This window comes from Hermetia illucens, chromosome 1 (assembly GCF_905115235.1).
Source record: "Hermetia illucens chromosome 1, iHerIll2.2.curated.20191125, whole genome shotgun sequence".
Taxonomy (NCBI): domain Eukaryota; kingdom Metazoa; phylum Arthropoda; class Insecta; order Diptera; family Stratiomyidae; genus Hermetia; species Hermetia illucens.
In genome coordinates, this window is record NC_051849.1 from 105,052,761 (window position 1) to 105,077,513 (window position 24,753).

General features: G+C 38.9%; 1 protein-coding gene across 1 annotated transcript in view; it reads right to left on the reverse strand.

Annotated features, from left to right (window-relative positions):
• The window catches only part of LOC119650883, a 30,872-nt gene extending 11,620 nt beyond the window's left edge, over window positions 1–19,252 (reverse strand). Inside the window, exon 1 of the mRNA XM_038054057.1 lies at window positions 17,250–19,252. Coding sequence (XP_037909985.1) covers window positions 17,250–18,494 — 1,245 coding nt within the window. The 5' untranslated portion in view covers window positions 18,495–19,252. The remainder of the gene's footprint in view (window positions 1–17,249) is intronic.
• Window positions 19,253–24,753: the final 5,501 nt, after the last annotated feature.

The following is a 24,753-nucleotide window of genomic DNA, read 5'->3' on the forward strand; positions in this document are numbered from 1 at the left end:
GAAGTCGTATCTAATGGAGGCAATTATATATTAGATTAAATAATTAAAGATTTTTATAAACTTATCTGCTGAATTCTGTCTTTGATTTGTGCGAAAACTTTGTGGACAACCTGATAGTTCCTGCTAAATGGACAAACGTTATAACAATACGCGAACACGAATGAAAATATTAATAATTCGCATGGAGCCCTATAAGCCTGCAGCCAATTACATTAGGCTAGACTATAGAAAATTTATCTCAAAACTCTCTTCCTCTCTCTTCCTTTCCTGAAAATATCACAACTGGCGATCTCTATATTTTCCCTGAGGTCAGGCTGAATTCATCTAGTCGCTGGTAACTTCGAATGGTATCCTAAGCCTTCAACCAACTGTTAATTTAAATTTTGATTAAAAAGATCATAGTTCTCTTTTCCAAAGAAAGATTCTTATAATTTGTTGATCTATTGATTTGTATTATCTGGAGAGATTTGAGAGGTATATTACGAAGGCGATATTTTGCTGTTATTTCAAACTGCCATGCAGAGAAGAGCCTTACGACACATCTAATGAAGTGTCATGTCATTGGACCATTGGTTTTAGTCACCGGAGGCTGCCTGCGAAAGCGTTGGTGAATGCGCTACTATTGGTGTGCATTAGGGTTCCTAAATGGATAACTGAAGGATACATGAACGCATGCTAAGAGGAAAAGCCAGCGAGCAGACTAGTAAGCAAACAATAGAAACTTTGGGAGGGATATGTTTTGCAAAATACGAGAAATTGTAAACTAATTCTGCTATGGCACAACAATAGTCTTTGCAGAGTTTGAAGAACATCATAGAAGTAAACAATCCAGTTCCTCTTGGCCTTTTCTATCCCCTATTCTGAAGATGTTTTAAGTGGTGAATGCAACATACACACCCATCGATACAATTCTTGAATAAACTGCGAAATAAAGCACACCAGATGGAAATAAATGATTGGAATATTTTCTTTGATGCTTGATCAAATTCTGAATTCAAATAATTGATCGCGTGTGATTGACACAAGAAAAAAAAAATCGATTATCATAAGACTTTGTTTTCAGTAAGCCTGAAAGGCGAATATCAAAACAAGTCAGAATACCAGAAGCTTTCCTGATTCGCGTACACCTCCAATTCAAAATATTCCTTGATATACATATGTATTTGCAAACTAAAACTCCGCCGGTCATATGAGTTCACTTTCTATGATGATAACGGCATATATGGCTTAGAGTGCGGTAAATTCACGTGAAATACACAACTTTGACCTTGCATAATTTTGTCAATAATAGTCGGATTTTTGTCAAACTTTCCAAAATCATACGTTATGTTATTATTTATAGCCGAATCTCCAGTACTTCTAGGATGAATGTAAAATATGGTAATATATAAGCTTTATTTAAGCAGATATTGAAATGGGATATATTTTGAGGCCTACATTTTTATGGATGCACCATTGAATTATTTTCACTTTTCGGGGCACACATTTTAAGTCCTCACTTCCTAATACTTCACCCGGCATCAAAAATATCATTCGAGAAGTACTTGTGAAAAAAAATTACACCCCTCTTTCACAATTATCGAGAGCCTCCCTTAAAAGGAGAGCGAAATGATGCCACTTGTTGCATGTAAAGGGATTCACAGACCACACGTTCTCACCAAATTTTGTGACAATTGGTTACATCGAATGTGACAGGCAGACATTGAATTGAATCTAATAAGGTTCTGTTTTACATAAAATCTTAAAAGAACCAAGTTTTCTTCACTGTAAAGCTAAAGAATAGGTTTTGCAAATCTGATTCAGAATATTCCAAATAAATTTTAGAAATTTCCAAACTAACTTCAAACTTTTCCAAATCAATTTCAGAATTTTTCATTTCAAATTCATACTTTTCCATTTCCATTTTAGATTTTCTTCCATATTTTAGTTTGAAATTTAACACCAACTTTTTATTACTGGATCAATTGTCTATCATTTTTTTTTATAGACCATAGTGTTCGGTCTGGGAAAACTATAATCCCCTCAATCAGTTATTTCTTTCATGACCTCTACATATATAATAAAATCGTGAACTTGTGACTGCAATTAGGACTTTACTACTTTACTTACAAATATTTACCCGACCCTCAGGAAACCATTACATTATCATTCCGGTTCATTAAAGCAAATAATGATAGAAAATTGATGGGCATCCCAGATTTTTTTAACGACCACTTTTATGAAGATTGGTGAGAAAAAAAAAATAAATTTGTATTTTCACAAATTCTTAATTCCAGAAATGCGGGGTCTTATCACCCCAGGCTGTCAGGAAATATTTCTCCCAACATACTTATCATGAATACTTCCAGGAATATGAATGTGCGTCATACTACTTTGAAACCTCACATTTTTTTCATCTTCTAAATTAAAAAGTATATTAAAATTATATGAATTAAAGATTGATAAAAGTGTTACTTTATTAACCTTTTCACATTGTGTTCAAATCTACCATAAACCTAAACGTTGCCCATGAATGTAACTATACCTGGTAAAGCAAATGTACTACCAAAAATGTTCTCCGAACCAATGCAAGTAAATTGCTTATTGTGACCGGCAACCCCTCGAATAAGAGATTCCACATGAAAGTGAAATTCTTGCTATTGGCTATGGCAGGGATGCGTCAACTGATCCAATGAATATTTGTAAACAATGCCATTACATTTTCCACTGGCCGGTTTCAGTTCAAAAAGCACTTTCACCCGGCATTTCCCTATGCCAGCTAAAAGCTTTCTTCAAGAAATCATAAATACTAGACGTATTTCGCCATAAGCTCGGAATATTTCCCTTGGAAACATGCTAACAACGACATCAAAACATTGAAGGTTATCATCAAGTACGTTCCTACTTCGTGCTCCGTTGTATTTTCAGTGCTACTATATTCGCTGATGTATTTCCCAATCAAACACAAACTTACCTACGTGCTCAACCTCATTCAGTCAGTTACACACTTGTAAATAAACATGGTGCAGGTTTTTGTCGCTGTAAATACTCCGCCTCACTGTTGTGGTTTTTCTAAGCAGTGATTCTGTGAAAATATTCTTCTGAACGAGTCAGGGAATTCGTCACTGTTCAAATGTGATTCATCTTACGTCTTTATTTCAGACTTATTTAAAGTACCCACCCACTGGAACTCATGATGACGTCATTTATTTTTTTCGTTAAAATTCCCATAGAGAATATTGGAACATTTTAATTTTAGAATGTGATTAAGAAAACTGATCAAAGCGTAGAATCCCATTATCTGCAATTCATGATCTCTGTACCTCCCGAAACCCCCTGATGTAGACTGCACTCCCTAAATCTTAGCATGTCGGCTATGTGATAAATTGATGTTGCCTAGGGGTTTTTGGCTTGATTTTCACTAGAGTTATGTTCATTGCTTATACACATCGGCAGCTGCTCCGAATCAATATCAACGTGCTGTAACGATCATAACTTCCGATGCAAACTTTATCATCGGATTCTGAACCTATATCTCTTTCCGAAGATTGCACTCAGTCAAATTTGCTTAGCTGTTGCCTGGCAAACGATAACGTTCGTTTCTTCACAAGAACAATTGACTTCAATCTAATCGTCCGCAGCAACATTAGAAACATCAACATATTTCCACTCCCCTTCCCAATATATCCCAAACAAGACAACAAGCCGAGCGTGTAAATATCGGAATAAACAATGCAGTTCTTATCACTTTGAAATAACAAAGATCTACTTCATTTTCTGATGCAAGATCCCAAGTCGCTGAATTCATCCTCAGAAGACCTTCAGGTAAACTTGAAATGCGTTTCTTTTAAATAACTTGTTTTAATCCAATTAATTATCGACCAAACAAGTTTGCAACGTGTTTTTATAATCTTAATATATTGGAAAAACGGCAGTGTTAAATATGGAACAGAACACCTGATTATAAGCGACTGATAACTTTTAGACCTTCCTTTCAGCTACATTTTATCGTTCATTATCTACAAAGGGAATGTATTATGCAACCCATTGTCTACGTTGCGGTAGAGTACCATGACAAGCAATTGGAACACGAGTTAAGTATATGTTGTGACCAGGAGCTTATGAAAGGCTGTGGAACTGAATGAATAATTTTCATTTTGATAGCGTTCAATTCTAATCGGATTTGTCGTTAAAAGTCGATATGTGTTGTACACATATGAGACTTTGGAACTTGTGCTCTCTACCGATATTTTATATGATTCAATGTTTCGGAAAACATCCGACTTTTGAATTGCTCTTTAATGTAAGTTTAGTTTTTCAAATGTGACCTTGCTCTGAATCAATTTTATTGAAACATCTCTTTCGCAAAATTGTAGAATAAAATGGAAATGAAACCTACGGACATAACGTAGATTTTTATCATTTTACATACTATAACAAATCAAATTCAAAGTTTCAAAATTAAAAAGTGCAACGAAACAAAAATTGCGGGCATTTTAAGGCGGTTTCCCAAAAATCGATCTTTTTCTTTTATATACGTTTTGAAAAGAATGTATTGTAGAAATTTTAGATCGAAATTGTAAATATTTACCGAATTACAGCAAATACAAGAGCACGCACCATTGACCTGCGTGCAAAAAGAAAATTTCAAGTTTTCCGGAAATCAAATTTTTAAAGTTTTGTGTGAAACAAAACCTTATTTAAATCGAAACAATGTCTGCCTGTCTGTTATACGAGATTTAATTCGAAATCGCTGGAGCTATCGTCATCGAATTTGACGGGAGATGTGGTCTATGAACCACTTCACGAGCAACGAGTATTGTGTTTAAGGGCGGGGTTCCCCATATATGCGAAAAGGATATGGTCACGTGGGAAATCAAATAAAAGCGCTAGCACTTTTCGAAAATGATTTTTTTATTTCTGTTATTGGGTGAAACGACGGAGAGTGAGGACTCAAAACGCGTGCCCCGAAAACTGAAACAGATCTCTCTGTCTATCCCACACACAAGTTTGAAAAAAAGTGAGGCGTCTATTCTAAATCTCGACCTCAAAATACATCACATTACAATATCTGTTCAAATAAAGTTAATAATAGCATATTACATTATTATTTGAAAAATTCATCCTAGAAAAACGCACATAGAAAATTTCTCGTAGAAGAAGAAAGCGAAACCTTTACACCCGAAGCGTTCAGTTTCTGATATTTCGACTTGTTTCAATTGCTGGCAACTACAACTAACATTCTGTGGAACCGATCATCTAAAAATTTGTGCACATCTAGCTCTATTCATCCTGAACATATCTTAATGTTTCATCGCTTTGGTCAATGGAATCGCTTTTCAATTTGTCTACTAGAATGCTTTCCGTCGCGGGAAAAATATTCTTTGCAAGAATTTAGACGTATGTTGTGTAGTGTCTGTGCGGATGCGGAACACAAATCTTGAGCCCTCACTTCCCTATGTTTCACCCAGTACCATAAATATCATCAGTTCTGACAAGTACTAATTGAGCCCTTTCATTCTATACCCCACACATTCTGTGCAAAAAAATGCACCTCCTAAATTGATTGTGACGGACAGAGACATCGAATCGATTCTAATAAGGTTTTGTTTTACACAAAACCTTAAAAAGGAACAACATCAAATAGAATTGATCAAAGGATCAATAAAGATAGGAAAATACAATTTTGAACCACTGAAAACGACAACTATAGTTGTTATTACAACGGCGGAATACGCGCATGGTCTCTAGCAGCCAACAGAGCCTATTTCAATTTACGAAATTATTCGGCTCGAAGCGTCTCACTGTGTTCTAGAAGTGGACATAGCAGCCACATATTCGAATGAATTATTGAGGGCAACGCGCTTTCACTAGAAGCGTACGGGTAATTCCCTAGTTCTTTAAAAATCATTGTTATCATCTAATTCAAACTTTGTTATCTATAGGAAAACTTGATCAAAGTTTCCCATAACAGAAATATAAAAAACAACAATGATAAGAAGCCTCCAGCGTATCATCATTGAGTTCTACTCAAAAATGATTATTATTTTGACTTAATTGAAAATTTTGGAATACTCCACAATACAGCGGCATTCGTGATAACTTTCTCAAAATGGAAAAGTGCATATATAGTTTATTCAGCAGGTTGCTATATATCTTGGTTCAGAATAATCTGGGTGAGCTTTTTCTGATAAGCATTCGGGTAGCAACAGAGAGATAAAACGAGTTCAAAAGAACTTGTCATTGTTGTGTTTGTGAAACGAGGAGGCTTGCCAGTAGATTACCAAATTGTGATAGAATTGCAATAGACATGGGAAAGGCACGAATTTTCATGAGGCGGTTTTCCTAAGGGCAAACCACTACTTTTCAGATTTTCGATAGCATATTCTTTTAAAATGCACTTAAATCTACACTTTTTGGACCTTCATAACCCATCCCATAAGTACTAATCAAGACTTTTGATTTAAATTTGTACAAAGGATGTGCGATGTAAAAATGTTTTCATATATGACCAAGTTTTATTATACACAAAACTACAGCAAGGTTTGTTTATTAACTTCTTGAAAGAAGTTGCCGTGAAATCTTCTCCATTTAGGTCAGAAAAATTATCATGGTGGTGATTCAAGAGACTACAAAAGTTTTTTTTATTCAAAACGAGCACGAACTTGTGCCACCATTGAATACATAAATATGTGTCTCCCAATCCGTTTCTCTGTAGAGGGGCATCCTTTTATTCCATTTTAGTAAGACATTTACCAATTTAACGCAAGAGGCAACTTTGACCTACTGCAAATTTGTTAATAATAGTAAAATCTCTATCAAATTTTCCAACAAGCCGGTCCATATTAAAGCCAATATTAATGCAAAATATGGGTAAAAAATGGATAGGAAGATTCGCAATTAATTTTAATAATATAATGATATATTATTATTAACTTTATTTTAGCAGATATTGGTATGGAGAGTATTTCGGATCCCAGATGTCATATAGAGGCATCATCATGATTTTTTTCGCTCGCCCTCCCGTTTCGCAATCGGCTTCAAATCTAAAACCTGATTTAGAAAGCACTAACCGAGACCTTTCATTTGATACCACAAAGGCTATATTCGGTGAAATGAAATTGTTGCACAATCTTTTGCGTATATGGGGACCCTTCTTAAGATCCACATGGAACGATGTAATTCACCGCATGCGTGGGCGTGGAGCGGAGTGAGCAGCTTGCGTGGTGGCCATGACATGGAAAAACAATTTTTGACAACCAAAATTGTTTTTCCATGACAACCAAAATTGTTTTTCGGTGTCAGTAGGAAAGAGTACAAAACCGAGCAAGAGAGAGCCACTCTGACAATTCTCCAAAAATTGTAAATATATTTTTATATAAAGAATAAAATATATTATGATTTAATAGTAAATTAGTGAGCTTTGTTGCGGAGCGAGCAAGTTGCGTGTCGGACGCACGCAAGTGTGAATCTTGGTGGCCAAGGCGTTCACAGTTTCCACGGTCCTACCAAATTTTATGGCAATCGGTACAACCTTTTCTGAGAAAAGTGCCTGTAACAGACAGACACGACAGTCAACCGAAACCGGCCGAAACAACGGTGGTTTGATAGACTAGAAGATGATTTGAAAACGTCCCGACTGGATATTTTTTCATACTTCTTGATTATGTGCTTTCTTAGAATGAAATAAATAATGTGTATTTCTTGTTATTAATCATGGAATATTTATTAATTTTGAACAAACTTGCAATTTTGCTGGTAGTGGTGGATGAACTGGAGAAACTGAAAAAAGCCAGAGATCGTGTAACGTCCATAAATTAAATCATGATCGAAGTGACATTTCTAAAAATGAAAAATTGTTATTGTGTGGATTTTTTATAAGAACTGTAGAATGAAATCTATCCTTAAGATTTAATTCCTTATCGAGTTCAATCGAAGTTTTTCTCAAGAAAAATTTGGAAACAACACTAATTCCAAAACAAATCTTAAGACAAATGAGCGATAACTTGGGAGGTCTCTTAAGTCCAAATTAGTTAAGCCTATAGAAGCCTAGATCGAAAAGGGTTCGTGGGTTGGTAAACAACATAATAAAGTGATTTTAAAAAATATCGAGATATTATGGTTTAGCAATTCTAAATAATCCTGATTCTGTTGAAGACATGAAACATGCTGTGCGATCAACACTCTATCACATGACTTCCACGGCCGAAAATCCGCACTACAGCTACGGCTCCATTTTTTCGTATAAGTATCTTCAACTAAAGGCAGAAAACACGAAGACCGTGTTTAATCACAGAGTGACCTTTGACAAAGATACGATTAACACCCTGAAATCAATTTATGACTTTCTATCTCCTTTAATGAAAGTTTTCTACCTCTTTGAAAAATTGGCGAGCAATCTCGAAACTCCGGTCAAATGCGAGCCGGGCACGAATTTCGAACGCAGAAGAAATCACGGTCGACTTTTCAAAACAGGAAAGAAATAAACAAGTCGGGATGCCGAAAGCTGGGCACACACAGTTTTGTGTTCATCCTATGTGAGAAACTCTCTATAAACGTTTTCTTTTCGTATATGCTAAGAATATAAAATATTCCGTTATATTTTTCCAAAATCCAAGATACACATGTCACACGATATAAATACTGTGTTCATCTTAAATAACCAAACATTATCTATTATCGCATTGACAAATTGATCTAACGCATCTTCACACATTTCCACTTTACTCCATGCACAAAAGCACGTACGTAAATTAAAAACCTCTGGTAACCATGTACACAAATGTCTATTATTTTGGTTACGACTCGTAAGCTTTATTGGCTCCCTCGAGTAATTGACATTGTTGTGTAAATAACTAAATAAGTCAATAAGTCGGAATACCGGAAGCTCGCGCTTCGGGTATAAAGGTTTTGTGTTCATCTTATGTAAGAAACAGCAACGCATATTTTTCTACCCGTATATAGCTCCAGCGTAATCCTTCATATTTTTCCAAACTACAAGCCATACGTACATATAACAGCCATACATATTATCCTCACCCCAAAACAAACAAACTGCCTATTTCCGAATACTGTACATTTATATGAACGTATATAAACTCGTACCCATATTTCCGAAATATTTCGTGCACAAAAGTATACCTATGTGCATATATAGTACGTATATTAAATACGGCTGGTTTAATGTACACATATATCTATCTGAATTAGACACTACCCGCAAACTTCATTAGCACGCATATACTATATACCTACATGCACATATGTCTGTTTGGAGTAATTGATATTCATACACAAATAACTGGCGTTCCACAACTGGTGTTCTTTGTCATCGACGTATCAACGAACGTCTTAAATCTAAAATTAACCGCAATGTCGTTCGTCCTTTCGCTCTCTATGGTTCTTGGTGTTGGCCAACTATAAGAGACAATAAACGACGTCTTGCGGTAATAGAGACGAAGTGGCGTCATACGTTTTGATAACAACCGAAATGAGGATTTCCGCGATCGTTATGGGGTTGCACCGATCGTGGAAAAGTTGGGAGAGAGGCGTCTTCGATGGTATGGTCATGTAATTCGTGCTAACGAGAATTCACTTGCCAAGATTGGTCTGAACATCGAAGTCGATGGTAAACGATACGCTGGATGGGGATTTAAAAGCCTCAAGATTGCATCCTGATCAGGCGTTCGATAGAGCCAAATGGCGAAACTGGTCACGACGAGCCGACCCCGCTTGTGAACGGGAGAAAGGCTGAAGAAAAAGAAGAAGATACACAAATGACTAAAAAACTAAAACAAAATAATTCTTTGCGACCCCACTCATATGAACTCACTTCGTTATGATATTGATGAATTGATATGTGATGATGATTTTTCGGTTGGATTCTGAAAATTCTGAGAACGAGATCTGTTACACTTTTTGATGGTCATATTTTGAGCCCCCACTCCCCTAAGTTTCACCCAATATCAAATATGGGACCAGTTTCGAAAAATACTAATTAAGCCTTTTCATTCGATACTCCACATGGCCACATTCTGTGAAAAAATATGTTGCACCCTCCATTCACATGTATGGGGAGCCCCCCCCCCTTAAACTCAACACCAAATGGCGCCATTTGCTATATGTAACGGGAAAAACAGAACGCACGCTCTCACCAATTTTCGTGATAATCGGTCTAGCCGTTTCCGAATAAATCGAGTGTGACACACAGCTATCGACTCGATTCTGATAAGGTTTTGTTTCACACAAAACCTTAAAGATCGTCCCCATGGGCCCCGCCGTTCATATAAATTCACTTTATATGATGATGAGGTCGTACACGCTTTAGGATGCAATAAATTTAGCTGAGCTGCGAAACTTTGATCTTCTATAACTTTGTTAATAATAGTTGGATTGCTTTTAAACTTCTCAGAATTATGTCCTATATTATCGCCTATGCTGATGGCAGATTTTGTACTTCTGGTAATCAGAAATAATATCAGCTTCAAAAGGTACTAATCAAGCACTTTCATTTGATACCCCACACGACCATATTCTGTGAAGAAAAAATGTACACCCCATTGAATCGATTTTAATGTTTTGTTTCACACAAAACTTTAAAAACGGACAGACGGACTAGCTGCGAATGACTACGACGAAGCTGAAGGTTTATTGTAGAGAGATATCCGATAAACCGATTTTTTTCAACTAGCGAAAAGTACAACCAGAAACCTATTGAATCAATCGGGCTGAAACTTTTACACAATGCATAGAATACATTAGCAGTGCTGGTCCGAACCAGGATGCTGTATTTTCGTGAATTTTTATTTCGGATTTTATTCATTTTCATTTCTATTTTGGATTTTCAATGAAAAGAAACATGATATGGGAAAAAATTTTATGCAATCCTAAGACGTATAATTCATAATTTTTAGATCCACTTATTTTCTTCCCATTCGTTCAATTCATTTGCATTCTATCAAAACTAATCATCTTTGGGAATTAGAATTATTCTCGATTTCTGTATATGTAAAGACAAATTCTAAATTCGTTTGGGTGCTTAGATAATACCCAGCTAGGGGTTTTCGGCAATTATAAATATTTTATAAGCTTGATAAGCATACTCGTCTAGCAAGAAAACTCTATTACCATTTCTATCTTCAAATAATTATTTCGTCAAAAAAAACGTGAACTCGCATTTCGGATCAGACTTAAAGCTACCAATTGCCAACGAAAGTAATTTTCCGAAATTGACTGCGATTTAAAAAAAAATATCGCATTAAAAAATCGATTTGAAGTTGTGTGAGAGAAGTAAATAATTTCGTGAAAAGCTGTCTAATTTCATGAGCCCGAATATCACATGTCCAAGTGATAAGCACGAAAAAAGTATGTGCTGCGAAATATGCGACATGTTCATAGTCAGGTCGTGCACTAAGTAGGATTTTATATTTGAAAAACCGCTTCTTGCGGTGAACGTTGCTTATCTGTGAGGTTGATAGTTTGTTTTGTCAGCCTTACTATGCATGTTATTAACGACATTGCGGGGATTACAGTGCAGATCGGTTTGCTTGATGCTTTTCATAGTTATTTCACGGCAAAAATAAACAGCTGGTTTTCATACCACTAGTTGGACTACATACACCTCCTCTCTGCATTAATGCAGAGGACAGAATCAAAATACTAAAAACCTTTCAGATGCTTAGCAACACGTCCGAAACAAGTTTCCGTTGTGCTTACGTAAGCGACTCTTCTGATTTTACATATTCATTTGAGGTTTTTTATGTATCCAAGAGCACAATCTTCTTTTTGAAGATATCCCGTTGAATTTTGATGACATTAGATAAATAATAGCATAATGTGTGCACAACGGGAACGGAAAGACAACGCAATGTGATGCGTCCAGAGAAGTTAGCAACACTTATAGAGCGGTGTCACCACAATGATAATTGGCGCAGAAAACATAATGTGTATGATAAACAGCGGCTGATCGTTTTCGACTAGCCATGCATTTATGTAATCACAAAATTATTGCATTACAATTACGTTCTCCCATGTCATGAAAGTAATATTGTACTTCGTATCTGATAGGTGGAATTTGTACTTAGCTGTTATTATATGATGTATATTTTCGCCAGAAAGCTTCTAGGAGATGATAAGAATCAAGAAAGAATTAATAATAACAATCATTGGCGTTCTGGTTTATTTTCATAACAGTGAAGCTCACACGCACACCTAGATATTTATGAGATCAATAAAATTTGTTGACCATGAACCTGGTGAAGTAACCAATAATAGAACACGTTGGTCAATAACGAGCATTACGCCGGTAGTAGAGGGCTGCAAGTACGACTAACCTTAAGATAACGTTATCAAAGCGCATTTATATTTTGAGCAACGTTAAACGTAAAACTATTTTGTCCATTACATTCTCGAAAGTAGGCTGTAATATCAAAAAGACATCAGTCTGTGAATTGACAGTAATTTGCCCAAAAAGCCAGTTTAATCGAAATTTGGTGGGAAGAAACTATGATGTTAAAGGGACATGTAGATTCGCCCCTCGAATATACTGTGAGGCGTGTTATGTGATGTTTGTCAGGTATCATACAAAAAGAAACGAGAACAAAAATGTAAAGACGACAAAGTGTCACCACTTTGGAGGAAAATCTAAAAAAATAATGATGTAGCTTTCGACGGAAACCTCCCCACCGACAAAATGAGACGCCGGCATCCTGGAAACACGAATTATAAGTGACCTAGAGCATAAAAATAATCAAATTATCGAGGGGTCTCAAATGCAATATTTTCATACCAGTTACATGGATTTTCTCTGGGGACCGACAGAAATACGAATATTCGGGATGCCACTGTAGTAGCATATGTGGCTGACATCAATATACTTATTCGATCTTTAGAGAACGCAGAAGAAATCTTTACCAGCTCGGCTTCAGGTGCAAAACACATAGAGCTACGCGTAAACGAAACAAAAATTAAAATGCAGAATGTTCAAATTACCGTCCGATCCGGTTACTCATGGGGAAACACCGTGCGAAGCATCGCCCTCTTTACATATGCCACACGAACTCATCTGGTATGTCCTACGACAACATCTAGTGCCAAAAGAACGAGTTCTTCTGGCTGGACCCTGGGTTCAATCGTTCTACCATGATCCGAAAAGTAAAGTTCGAAGTGTGGCGGGTGTATCAAAATCGCTTCGTGTCCGTTGGTGTTCATCAAGGTAGTGCTCTCTCACCACTCCTCTTTGTTCTTGTTATGGGCACTGTCGCACGGGACATCCAACGTCCAGCGCCCTATACACTGCTTTATAAAGATGTTTTCCTGGCGTATAATAGCAAAAATGATCTCGTGCAACTTGTCCAAAAATGAAATGATCGCCTCTTGTAACGCGGTCTCAGATTGAGTCTAAATAAAACTGAATTCTTGACGACCAATCCCCATGAAACAGGCACAATCGCTATCAACGGCAGTGACCTGGCCAGTACTGAGCGATTTAAATATCTCGGGTCAATGCTATTAGCCAATGAAGAACTGCATTATGAAGTGGCTTCAGGCATTAACGCACCCTGGATGAAGTGGCGTTCCACAACTCATGTTCTTTGTAACCGACGTATCAATGAACATCTCAAATCTAAAATTTCCCGCAAAGTCGTCCGTCCTGTCGCTCTCAATGGTTCTAAATGTTGGCCGACTATAAAAGACAATGCATGCCGTCATGCTTTGATCACATGCAAAATGAGGATATCACCGATCGTGGAAAAATTGCGAGAGAAGCATCTTCAATATTATAGTCAACTAGTTTGCGCTAACGAGAATTCGTTAGCCGAAATTGGTCTGAACATCGAAATCGATGGTAAGCGAACAAAAGGCCGACCGAAACAACGGTGACTTGATACGCTGAATGGGTATTTAAAAACCTCACGATTGCATCAAGATCACTAATTTGATAGAACCAAATGGCGAAACCATCACGGCGAGCCGACCTCGCTTGTGAATGGGACAAGGGCCGAAGAAAAGGAATAAGAAACGGATAACAACTTTAAAAAAACGATTAGTTCTGACGGCGCGATTGTTGAACTTCTCAATCTAGTTGGCTCAGGTTCGAATTCCGGTCGTCATGGATACTTCTATTCGTCTTTATACTTGTCTCGCACTCTTACAGCATTAACTGATCTCATAATAAAACTGAAGCACAGTCTCATTGAAAATAAAATGGAGGCAATGAATAAAAGTAACATCCTAAATTGTTGCATTTAAAAATACCCCGAAGATATAGAATGTCAAGAATGAATCGTAGGCACGCTGTTTGAAAAAGATGATCTCGCCCCCATAGTCTTCAACTTAGTACTGGATTGTTTTGCCAGAATGGTGACCTCAGATAATACAAGCTTGCTGTTTATGAAATCTGCTAATAGCGTACGCTAACAATGTGACAACAAAAGCTAGGTCATGTAAAGGAAATGTTTTAAGAAATAGAGTCAGCTGATAAATAAAATGATATAATGAAGTGTACGATCCAGGTACAAAGAGGTGGTCCGCAGTAGACAAAACATCATAATGGACATGAACAAGCAAACCAATTCGCCTTTTTAGGAGCACCTGCGAATCCGCGTAGCGAACAAAATCTATAAAGCCATGTAAACTTTGAAATCAATGATGGCCCCCGGAAATAATAAACTTCGCATCTATAAAATATTGTTATGGTCGGTGCTACTGTATAGTTGCCACATGTCTAGCCTGACGAAGGCATCGCATTCGTATATACATTTGAGTGGAAGATCCTACGAAAAATTAAAATTAACTCCAATTGCTTGGCAGACATCCCATTAGAAAATTAAATAAGGTATGTAGTTGCTGTTTATTTTTTGTTTTTTTTTTAAATTCCATTTTCAATCATAAATGCAAGAATTTCTTTCATAATTTAGCTAGTCTCTTTGTCTCGCAGGGTACAAGTGCTGCAAAAATATTTTCAAAATCGCGCTAAAAGCGTCATTACAGACAAAATGCTCCACCCGGGGATGGATCTGAGTGAACGGTCAACTAAGTTGTATCCTCTACCATTGTTTTAATAGTATGATGGATGCAGTGAAAAAACGAGTGGTCGCAATTGAAACTGATAACTCTGTTTAGTTGTCAGAAAAAATACAATAGTAAGGATATTACCAAGGTACTACGGATATAAGTTACTCGTGGGCATATTCAAAATGTATTGAAGCACAATCTCAGAGTTCCACTAAATCCAAAACAAGTCAGGCGCTTCAAATATGAAAGACTTTGTGCTTTATTAATGGCAGACATTTTAGAGGTGAAAATATTAGTTGAGAGAGGTACTACAGTTACTGTTCAAAATAACGAAATAAATACTCTCGAACTTTACGTGGACTTTAGTGTCTTTTGACTCTTTCTTTGTTCAGTTCGGAAGCGGAGTGGCCTGTCTAAATAAGATTCGCTTCTTTTCTTGATCATAAGCTTGGTCCGGGTGAAGTCGAGAAACTGGCAAATCACCATTTAGCATATTAGACCATCGCTACTTTAGTCGACCAGAAGGACACTGCGGTAAACTCTCTCTTTGTTCAGTTCGAAAGCGGAGTGGCCTGTCTAAATAAGATTCGCTTCTTTTCTTGATCATAAGCTTGGTCCGGGTGAAGTCGAGAAACTGGCAAATCACCATTTAGCATATTAGGCCATCGCTACTTTAGTCGACCAGAAGGACACTGCGGTAAACTCTATAGCTCATACTGTGCACATTAATGTACGGTACCTAAAGACACATTAAATTTTAATTAAAAGCGCAAATCCGACTTGCTATAACTTTGTTATTAATAGGAGAATTTGCACCAAACTTTATAGTATTATGCTCTATTGTATAACTTGTATTATTGCGAAAATGTTTACTCCTAGGAAAATGAAGGAAGCAATATAATCTTATTAATTTCAGTTTGATTAACATGGAAATGGAGTGCAACCTGAGGTCTAGATTGGTGCTCCTCCGTAGTACTTTTCGAGAGGATAGTTTCTGAGAAGTAGACCTGTCTGTGTCTGTATTTTTTACTCCCAACTGCTCTTCCAAAAATGGACTTGCTAATCCATATGGCTTTATTCAAAGAAAAATATGTCTAAACCTCTGTTTGCATGTAAACTTAATACGAAAACATATCCACCGCGTTTGTAGGATTTCATAATTACCACAAGCCCGCCGAATATCATGCCCATACAACATACAAAAAGTGAATGTGACTGATTTTTTGATGGCCTGATTGCAATAAGGTTTATTTCACACAAAACCTTAAATATGGGTATAAGAAAGCACAATGATACGTATAGTGACCTAATTATTGGGGAAACCCTTAAAATAAATAATAATAATAATAAAAGGTGCCTGCGATTTTTTACCGTTATTTCTGATAACGTTAAGGGAAAGGTGCAGGTTTATGCGGAAATATTTCGAACTGTTCTATAATTTATTGCAATTTTTAAATTGAAAATAATTAACAAAGGACACAGACCGTGTTCACTAGAACCGACACGAGCCATACATAACTTAATAACAGCGTTTTCAAAGTTATATCTTGAATTAAGGTCGATGTCGTTGGGGCTTCTAAACCTCTACAGTCAGTACCAAAGGGCGCGCGATAATCCACCTGTGTAAACGCATTTGCTGATTTGCTCTTTATATAGGTAAAAGCGCTGAGTTTTTAAATTGGAATTGAAAGACGAATTTCACTTCCAAAATAAAGAAAAATTCAATCAACCAAACATATGGATGCAGGCCAAATAGTTTGCATTTTCCATAGTTCGCCACGATTTCCAATTGAATGGTTTCTAGAAGTGATGCTCATCTTCCTTTAAAATTTGCATTATTTTACTATAATTAAGAGGTTTCATTTGAAACGCCACTCAGTCATATTTGGCGCAGAAACGTACATTTCACTTCAGCGTGCACAGGTGACCCTTCCCCCTCTTCTAAGCTTCTAGCCAACAAGTGCAACCGTTCCCAAGTAAAGTGTGTGCAACAGGTAAAACAACGAATTTAAAAGCACACCAGTGGTATTTCAACAAGACACAAATGTAAAACAGATGCAAACCAATCAAACAAGTCGTCGAAGGTTCGACCATTGCCCCCAGTCCAACAGTTATGAAATATTTCACAATTTTAAAGTGGATCTGCAGTTATTTTCACAATGAATTGTTTTTATTGCCCATCTTACGCTATCTGCAAACTTCCCCGGTTTCGTAGAGAACATGACTAACCCCTTCATTGTGTTTATGCAACTCACCTTTTTATCTCTCTTCTCATCAAAACCCGAATCCAATTGTCCCATTTCTGGCATTTTTACATAATTATCAGTCTCATCGATGTCATTTTCATCTTCGCTGCTGCTGTCGTCGCTACAGCTGTCTAAGTTGGATTCCTCGTCGCTATCGCGGGCCACTTCCAACACTCCTTCCCGGGCATCTTCCGAAAAACAGATTACGAAGCTGTCGTCACTGCATTCTGATATTTGACGAACGCGCTGAGGGCGCGTAAATGGGCAAGCAGAACGCATCTCCCCGGCTGGCGACTTGCAGGTGGCACCATTTACAACAGGATCGCTTATCTTTGGTTTCGAAAGGACTACAAAATCCTCACAAGTAATCTCCTTTTCGGGAGTAATCACTTGCTTAACAGATTCTCGTGTGGCGGGAGATTTCCATTCCCGGCATTTTCGCCGGCTGCGGGGTAATTTGTTAGCTACGTTCGACACCGTGGGCTTAGACGACATCGGAATGACTTGCTTTTTGACCGCTGGCAGTGCAGGAAAATCGTCGCTGGTGAAAATGGCAAACTCGATAGTGGCAGACACTGTCGGTTGCGAGGGAGGCACGCTGCCACCTGAGGCCTTTTCGCGGGCGGCGTGATTTGACTTTGTGTTGTCTGTATTCATTTTTCCCAAGTCCAGGAAAACAGTCTTTACTCTTGCATTGCAATCATTATTGACATTCGGCTTGTACGGGGCTTCCCGTCTCTCCATCGCGTAATTATTGCGATACTTCGGATTGTAATAGCGATGGTGGTCCGAATAGAAATCACAGTTCAAATTTGGATTAATAAATCCGTTAACAATTTTTTTAATACCGTTTAAGAACCCTTGCGGGTTCGTGTGGTAACTGTTGTTTGGCTGGTTAGGTGGATTATACCCTTTAGCACCAGGGCGTTGGGGAGGGTACATCATTTGGGGAGGAGGAGGAGGCTGCGGGAACATCATTGGCTGCTGCTGGGGGTATATCATACGTGGTTGCTGTTGCTGCGGAAAAACCATATGTGGCGGCGACATCGTAGGTGGTGTTTGATGTCTTTGCCTCCCGAAATAACCTCGACCCGTGTGAAAGGGGCGAGCTCCCCACCGTTTTCCTCCGAAGCAAGGATGGTTACTACCTCCTCCACCCAACACATATCCGTTACCCATCTCCGAGTTTTGATGCGGGCAGAATGGCGTTGATGATCCTGCAGAGTACGTTGATCTGCCGAAATTTCCGTTCATTTTGGATTGAACACGCGAATAATATTGGATCCCAAAAACCACAAAAAGGGCTAACTCTCGTACGATTACTTCTATTATAACTTTTTATTTTGCTGCAACACTGTGTATACATCTCCTGACGTCATACACGCGCGATTACTACAAAATTCCATCTGAAAAACTTATTCAAGGACGATCGCGTCGATCCGCCATTCTGAGCTGTCGAACCGCAACAAATTAAAATGACTTTCTAAAAAACTACAATTTTCACTATCTAGACCGACGCGCGACATTTTCTTAAATATTACCAATGTTCAATAAACGATTTCCAGAGTTGATAGAGAAAAATTTCTTCTTAACAGTCCTTTGTACGAAATAAATGGTCGCTCTCTCAACTGATTCACAACTGCGATATTCACTTCCCGACATTTTGAATTGAAATGACAGCGAAAGTCGCTCCTGTCAAACAAGCTACTGCGACACGGACGGCGTTGAAGTTGGTGTCACTTCGCTTTGTTTTTATTGCCCGATTCTAGGAGCCATGTTATGTTCCGTGGACTGATTTCCCCTCTCCAAGGGAGAACTGCACTTTGTAATTCTGTTTAAGTCACTATCACTTGATTATATTAAAAGCACTCGTAATAATTCACTCGCGAAAGTGTTTATGTTCTAATCTTGGCAAAATTTCGCGTTGACAATCACTTGTTCTACGTTTCCCTCTCGAAATCTTTACGATGCGTGTTCCTCGTTCAACTTGCTTTGTGTGAGTGGGACATGGAACAAAAAAACCGCTGCCCTCCCCAGCAAACATGAAATCTTGAATGTCTATTGCATCAGAATTGTTTAGTTTTCGTAACGGGTTATAGAGGGACATGAATCAAATTTGGTTCAAATATTCGCTATAGAAATTGGCGGTAAAACAGGACAGTAGTCGGTTATTAACTGTTAAGCCAAATTGAAACGTACATTCAGTGAAATCTAAAGCAAGTTTCCGATCAAGACTTCTTCCTTAACGAACGACTATTTTTAGTATATGTAAATCAAGGAATTAGAGGTATTCCTGGTGGTTGTTTACCTTCCACTTTGCCTTTGGGTACTCGCCTAGTAGTTTTTTTGACGTCCATAGGTCCTCCCTACACGTCAGTTTTGCATCAGTTCAGGTTGACGTGTGCTACACGGTTAGTATTTTACCAAATGGGCTGATGGAAAACTTACTAACTGACGTTTAGTATAAACAAAACGGCAAAAAGCTATTTCTCATGCATGCATTTAAAGATCCAATTTACTGTGGTAGGGCAGCCGTTTGGTATCTCCCTACCGGCGTTACATATTTTGCTATGACGGCTTCAGCTGTTTCTGTTTTTGCTTCTGCCAACGCCATCTTAACTAAGCGCAACGATTCAGCACAGTCATTAAGTACCCTCGAGAACGTGAATCGCAACACTGGTGCAGTGCCAAATATGCCACGATCTACTAAGTCGTCACAATCTACGTGTTCCCGGCGGCATAGAAATTCATTCGATGAGACTTTGACTTCTGAAAATGCGCTTCCTACTGTGTTTAACTGTGTAGCCCCTACGTCTTTTGAGGAGTCCGTACAACTGGCCTCCCAATCAGGGTTGATTGCATCTGCAATGTCTTCCTACGTCGGAGTTGCTTCAAATGGCTCTGCATCTCTGATTGAGAGGAGCATATGCGATGAGCTACGGCCCTCCGATTCTCCGATCCTGTCTCGCTCCATCGCGCCTTGAACGGGGCAATATCCACAGCCTCCTCAGTAGGTGACGAATCGGAACACAGCCGCCTCCCATTTTGACATCGTGTCCGTCGCCAACGAAGCTCCATTTCTCGCCACTGCTCTATACCCTGGCACTTCATTCACAGGGATAGTGGCACCGGGTTAAACGGGTTAACTGAATCCGTGTTTACTGTCCGTCTGGTCTATCAAAATGTTAAGGGTTTGAGGACCAAGCCATCTGTATCCCTGAAAGCTGCCTGGACGATACCATATTAAACTTCGAGCTCCCCGAAAGGTACTCCACTTTCCGCTGTGGCATCTCGGCAGTCCACAATTGCAATAAAAGATACTTGCTCTTCAACCGAGATACTTGGCTTTGGAATGATGATGTTGAAATGAAGGTCCGTGGAAAGAAGCGCTTCTACTACAAATTTCTCGGCGATAAAACGCTGGCCAAATGGCAAATTTATAAGAATGTCAACCGGGAAGCAAAGAAACCAGTCGTTGTCACCCGAGTGGACCATTACAAAAATCTTTACAATAAACTGGACATTCGGGATGGCGAGAAAGATCTGTATCGATTCGCTAAAAGCCCTAACGGATGAATGGCGAGAATACTTCGTCATCTGACGAATTTGCTCATCCTCCACTTACACAATCATTGCCGACATTTGGGCCAGTTCCACCTGTCAGCGCAACTGAAGTCGAGGAGGCAATAAAACGAATGAAATCGGGAAAAGCCACAGGAACTGACGACATCACATCTGAGCTCTGGAAAGCGAAGAGCTGGAACCCAACACTGTGGCTCAGTGCATTCTTTAATCGGGTCATCCAGGAAGGGAGAACACCATCTGACTGGCAAGAAAGTAACACAATTCCAATATGGAAAAAGAAAGGTAGTCCAGCAGAATGTTCAAATTACCGTCCAATCTGGTTACTTTCCCATACCATGAAAATTTTTTAACGGATTGTTGATAACCGTATTCGCGAAGTCATTTAAGTAACCGTGAATCAAGCGCAACTACTGACGTAATACACGCTGCGCGGTTACGCGAGGAGAAACACCGTGAGGAGCATCGTCCTCTTTACATTGCATTTCTGAATCTGGAGAAAGCGTTTGACCGTGTGTCACACGATCTCATCTGGTATGCTTTACGATAACAATTAGTACCAGAAGAACTCGTGCGCTGGGTTCAATTGCTCTACCACGATCCGAAAAGTAAAGTTCGAAGTGTGGCGGGTTCATCAAGGAAACGCCCTCTTACCACTCCTCTTTGTTCTTGTTATGAACACCTTCACACGGAATATCTAACGTCAAGCGCCCTACACACTGCTTTATATGCAGATGATGTTTTCGTTGCATCCAAGAGCAAGAATGATCTCGAGCAACTTGTCCAAAAATGAAATGATCACCTCATGCAACATGGTCTCAGATTAAATCTAAACAAAACTGAATTTTTGACGACCGATCCCCATGACATAGGCACAATTACTGTCAGCGGCAGTGATCTACCCAGAACTCAGCGATTTAAAAACCTCAGGTTAACGCTATCAGCCACTGGAGAACTGCGATATGAAATTGCTTCACGCATCAACGCAACCTGGATGAAGTGGCGTTCCACAACTTCTTCTTGTTCTTTGTGATTGACGTATTAACGAACGTCTCACATCTAAAATTTACCACAATGTCGTCCGTCCTGTCGCGATTGTAAGAGAGGCGTCTTCGATAGTATCGTCACGCAATTCGTGCTAACGAGAATTCACTTGCCACGATTGGTCTGAACATCGAAGTCGATGGTAAACGACCAAAAGGCGCGCTGAAACAACGGTGGCTTGATACGCAGGATGGGGATTTAAAACCCTCGAGCTTGCACCCACATTAGGCTTTCGATAGAACCAAATGGCGAAACCGATCACGACGAGCCCACCTCGCTTGTGCACGGGACAAAGGCTAAAGAAAAAGAAGAAGATGAACATTTGCTCTGTCCTGAATTGCAATACCACCAAAAACTTCAAGCAATTTGCTTGCACAACCCCGTATGTCAAAACTGAAAAATGTTCACCACCCTACTTGGTTTTGAAGCGGAGCTGCCCCTCCAAACTGGGCCTAAATCTATCAAGTTCGATATCCTGTCTGATTTCCTCCTGTTATGTCCCTCCTTCCCCTACTTAACTGCGTTCGTGCCCAACTTGCCAAGCGCCATAGCCACCCTTCCCTTCCCGGTAACTTGAAACTATTTTGGTCCCACCTTCGCTATTCTCGTAATTACACCCAACCCCTCCCTTCTTCCACCAGTTTTGTTGACTCCACTGCCAACTCCCCACAACAATCCTCCGACCTTCTCTGTTCTTACTTCTCTCCCTTGTTTCCCAACTTCGTTGCTAAATGCTTTAATTTACGACAGGAGGTACATGCTATTTGACCGTAACCGTGGACCATAATATTCTTCTAAAAACTCTCTCTACTCACCTGCCCTCCCTTAATCATCTCCTGGCTGTTCTCCTATTTCTCATACCGTTCCTGCAGAGTTTTGTCCATAGTTACTCACCTCGTTCCTCCTCTTTTTCCTCTGGTATTTCCCAAGACTATACTTGTCCCCTACTCTTTCTGTTTTTTATCAATGACCCTCATCTGCCCGTGTTTGCTTTACGCAGACGAACTTAAATTATTTGTCTTTGTTTCGTCTCCGCTGAACTATGCTCTCTTGCGGTCCAACCTTCGTTCGTTGGTGTTCGATTAACAAGTTGACACTGAATTTGCTTATACCCTCCAACCCCTTTAACTACTAACCTTCTTCCAAGACCTGGGTGTAATATTCGATAAAAAATTTCATTTCAATTCCCACTTCGTTGACATCATCAATCGAGCTTCCAAAATATCTGGTTTCATCCTACGCTCCTCCTTCGACTTTACCACAATTCAGCCCTCCGTAACACTCGTCAACCCCTTGTCAGAAACATCCTTGAATATTGTTATGTAGTTTGGTCCCTGTTCCCTGTTCAATCTCCCTTCCCTGTAGCAACGCCGTATTTTCCTTGATGTGTGTACTCTTTTCAAACTCTTTAATTGCCTGATGAACTGCTCTGCTAACACTGATATTATTTTCCGCATGGCCTCTTATAATACACGTAGTGCAGACATTTTTGAAGTACCCTGCGCGGGCCCGACATCTACTTTCACTCCTCGATCCCGAGGCTATGCCGGCCTTACAACGCCCTACAGCTTGGGTCCTTTGACTCTGTCTCCCTCCTTAGCTTTAAGCATAAGGTAAGCCATTTACTTGCTCCTCCCTCTGAGGACTAGTGCTCTCGAGTACGGACGGCGGCTTCCGGTTCGTCGTGTACATAATAGGCGCAACTCATGGTTGTATCTCATTCTCAAACTCAAACTCAACCTAATTTAATACTACTATTTACAATATTATGTTACGATTTAGTTCTTAACTTCTGTGCACCGCTACCAGGCAAGGTGTATTAAACAAACAAAAAATGGTGCATTTTATGTTAATGCTCACAATTTCGAAAGGCTTTAGGAATGTGATTAATAGGGTTTTGCTAAACTTATAGATGAGAATGGATGATTCTCTGTTCTTTCGAAGAATCTCTCTATCGGATTAAGAACAAACTTTCAAGAAGGTTTTATCTTTGCTCGCCGGCATACGGGGTAAATCTGATACAAGCGGTGTCATGGTGACAGCTACATATTATGTTCCGTGTTTATGCCGGAACCCAAACCGGTGATGAGGAGCAATACTCGTACTTTCGAAAGCGTATGTTGCACCAGGTCTACCGTTCATGCTTTTTCGAAAGCTTATCCATGGTAATTGTATATTTGCAATGCTGGGAAAGTAGCGATTGTTAATGTAGCTATTGATAAGTTGGATTGTGGATTTTTTGGAAGCAAGATCTCTCACTTCGATACGATACTGACATTTCTTTTCTAATTTGAACAGATTTCGTGATAAAGAGTACTTTGAAACCTAAATGCCACGTGCAAAGACTACCATTATTTTTTTCTGATTTTTCGGTTAGGTAATTTCTGACATTAGAAATTTTCTTCTTCAACCTTTAACTCGTTCAAAAGTCGGCTTGTCTTGATCGGTTGCACCATTTTACTCTCTCAAAGGCCTGATCTGGATGCAGTCGGGAGGCTCTTACATCACCAACCAGCGTATCAAACCACCATCGACTCCAAAGTTCAGACTAATTTTGGTAGATGAATTCTCGTCAGCGCAAATTACATGACCATAACATTGAAGACGCCTTTCTCGCAATAGACTCCATTATTTTCACTAATGACGGAGATAATTTCTAGGGTGCAATCTAACAAAAGCCCTTTTTGAAAAAAATCTATTTGTGTTTGTAAATTATCAGCATTTTAAATGTCGATCAAGTTCAAACGCTCTGGAAAGTCAGTTGTGTGTGTCAGTCGCCTCAAGAAGCTAGTAAAGCGGCAACTGGCAGTTGCTCATTGAGACCTCAAAGTGCTAAAAATAATTTCGCGTGTGAAATGTCTCGGACAGTGAAATATTGGTTCCTGCC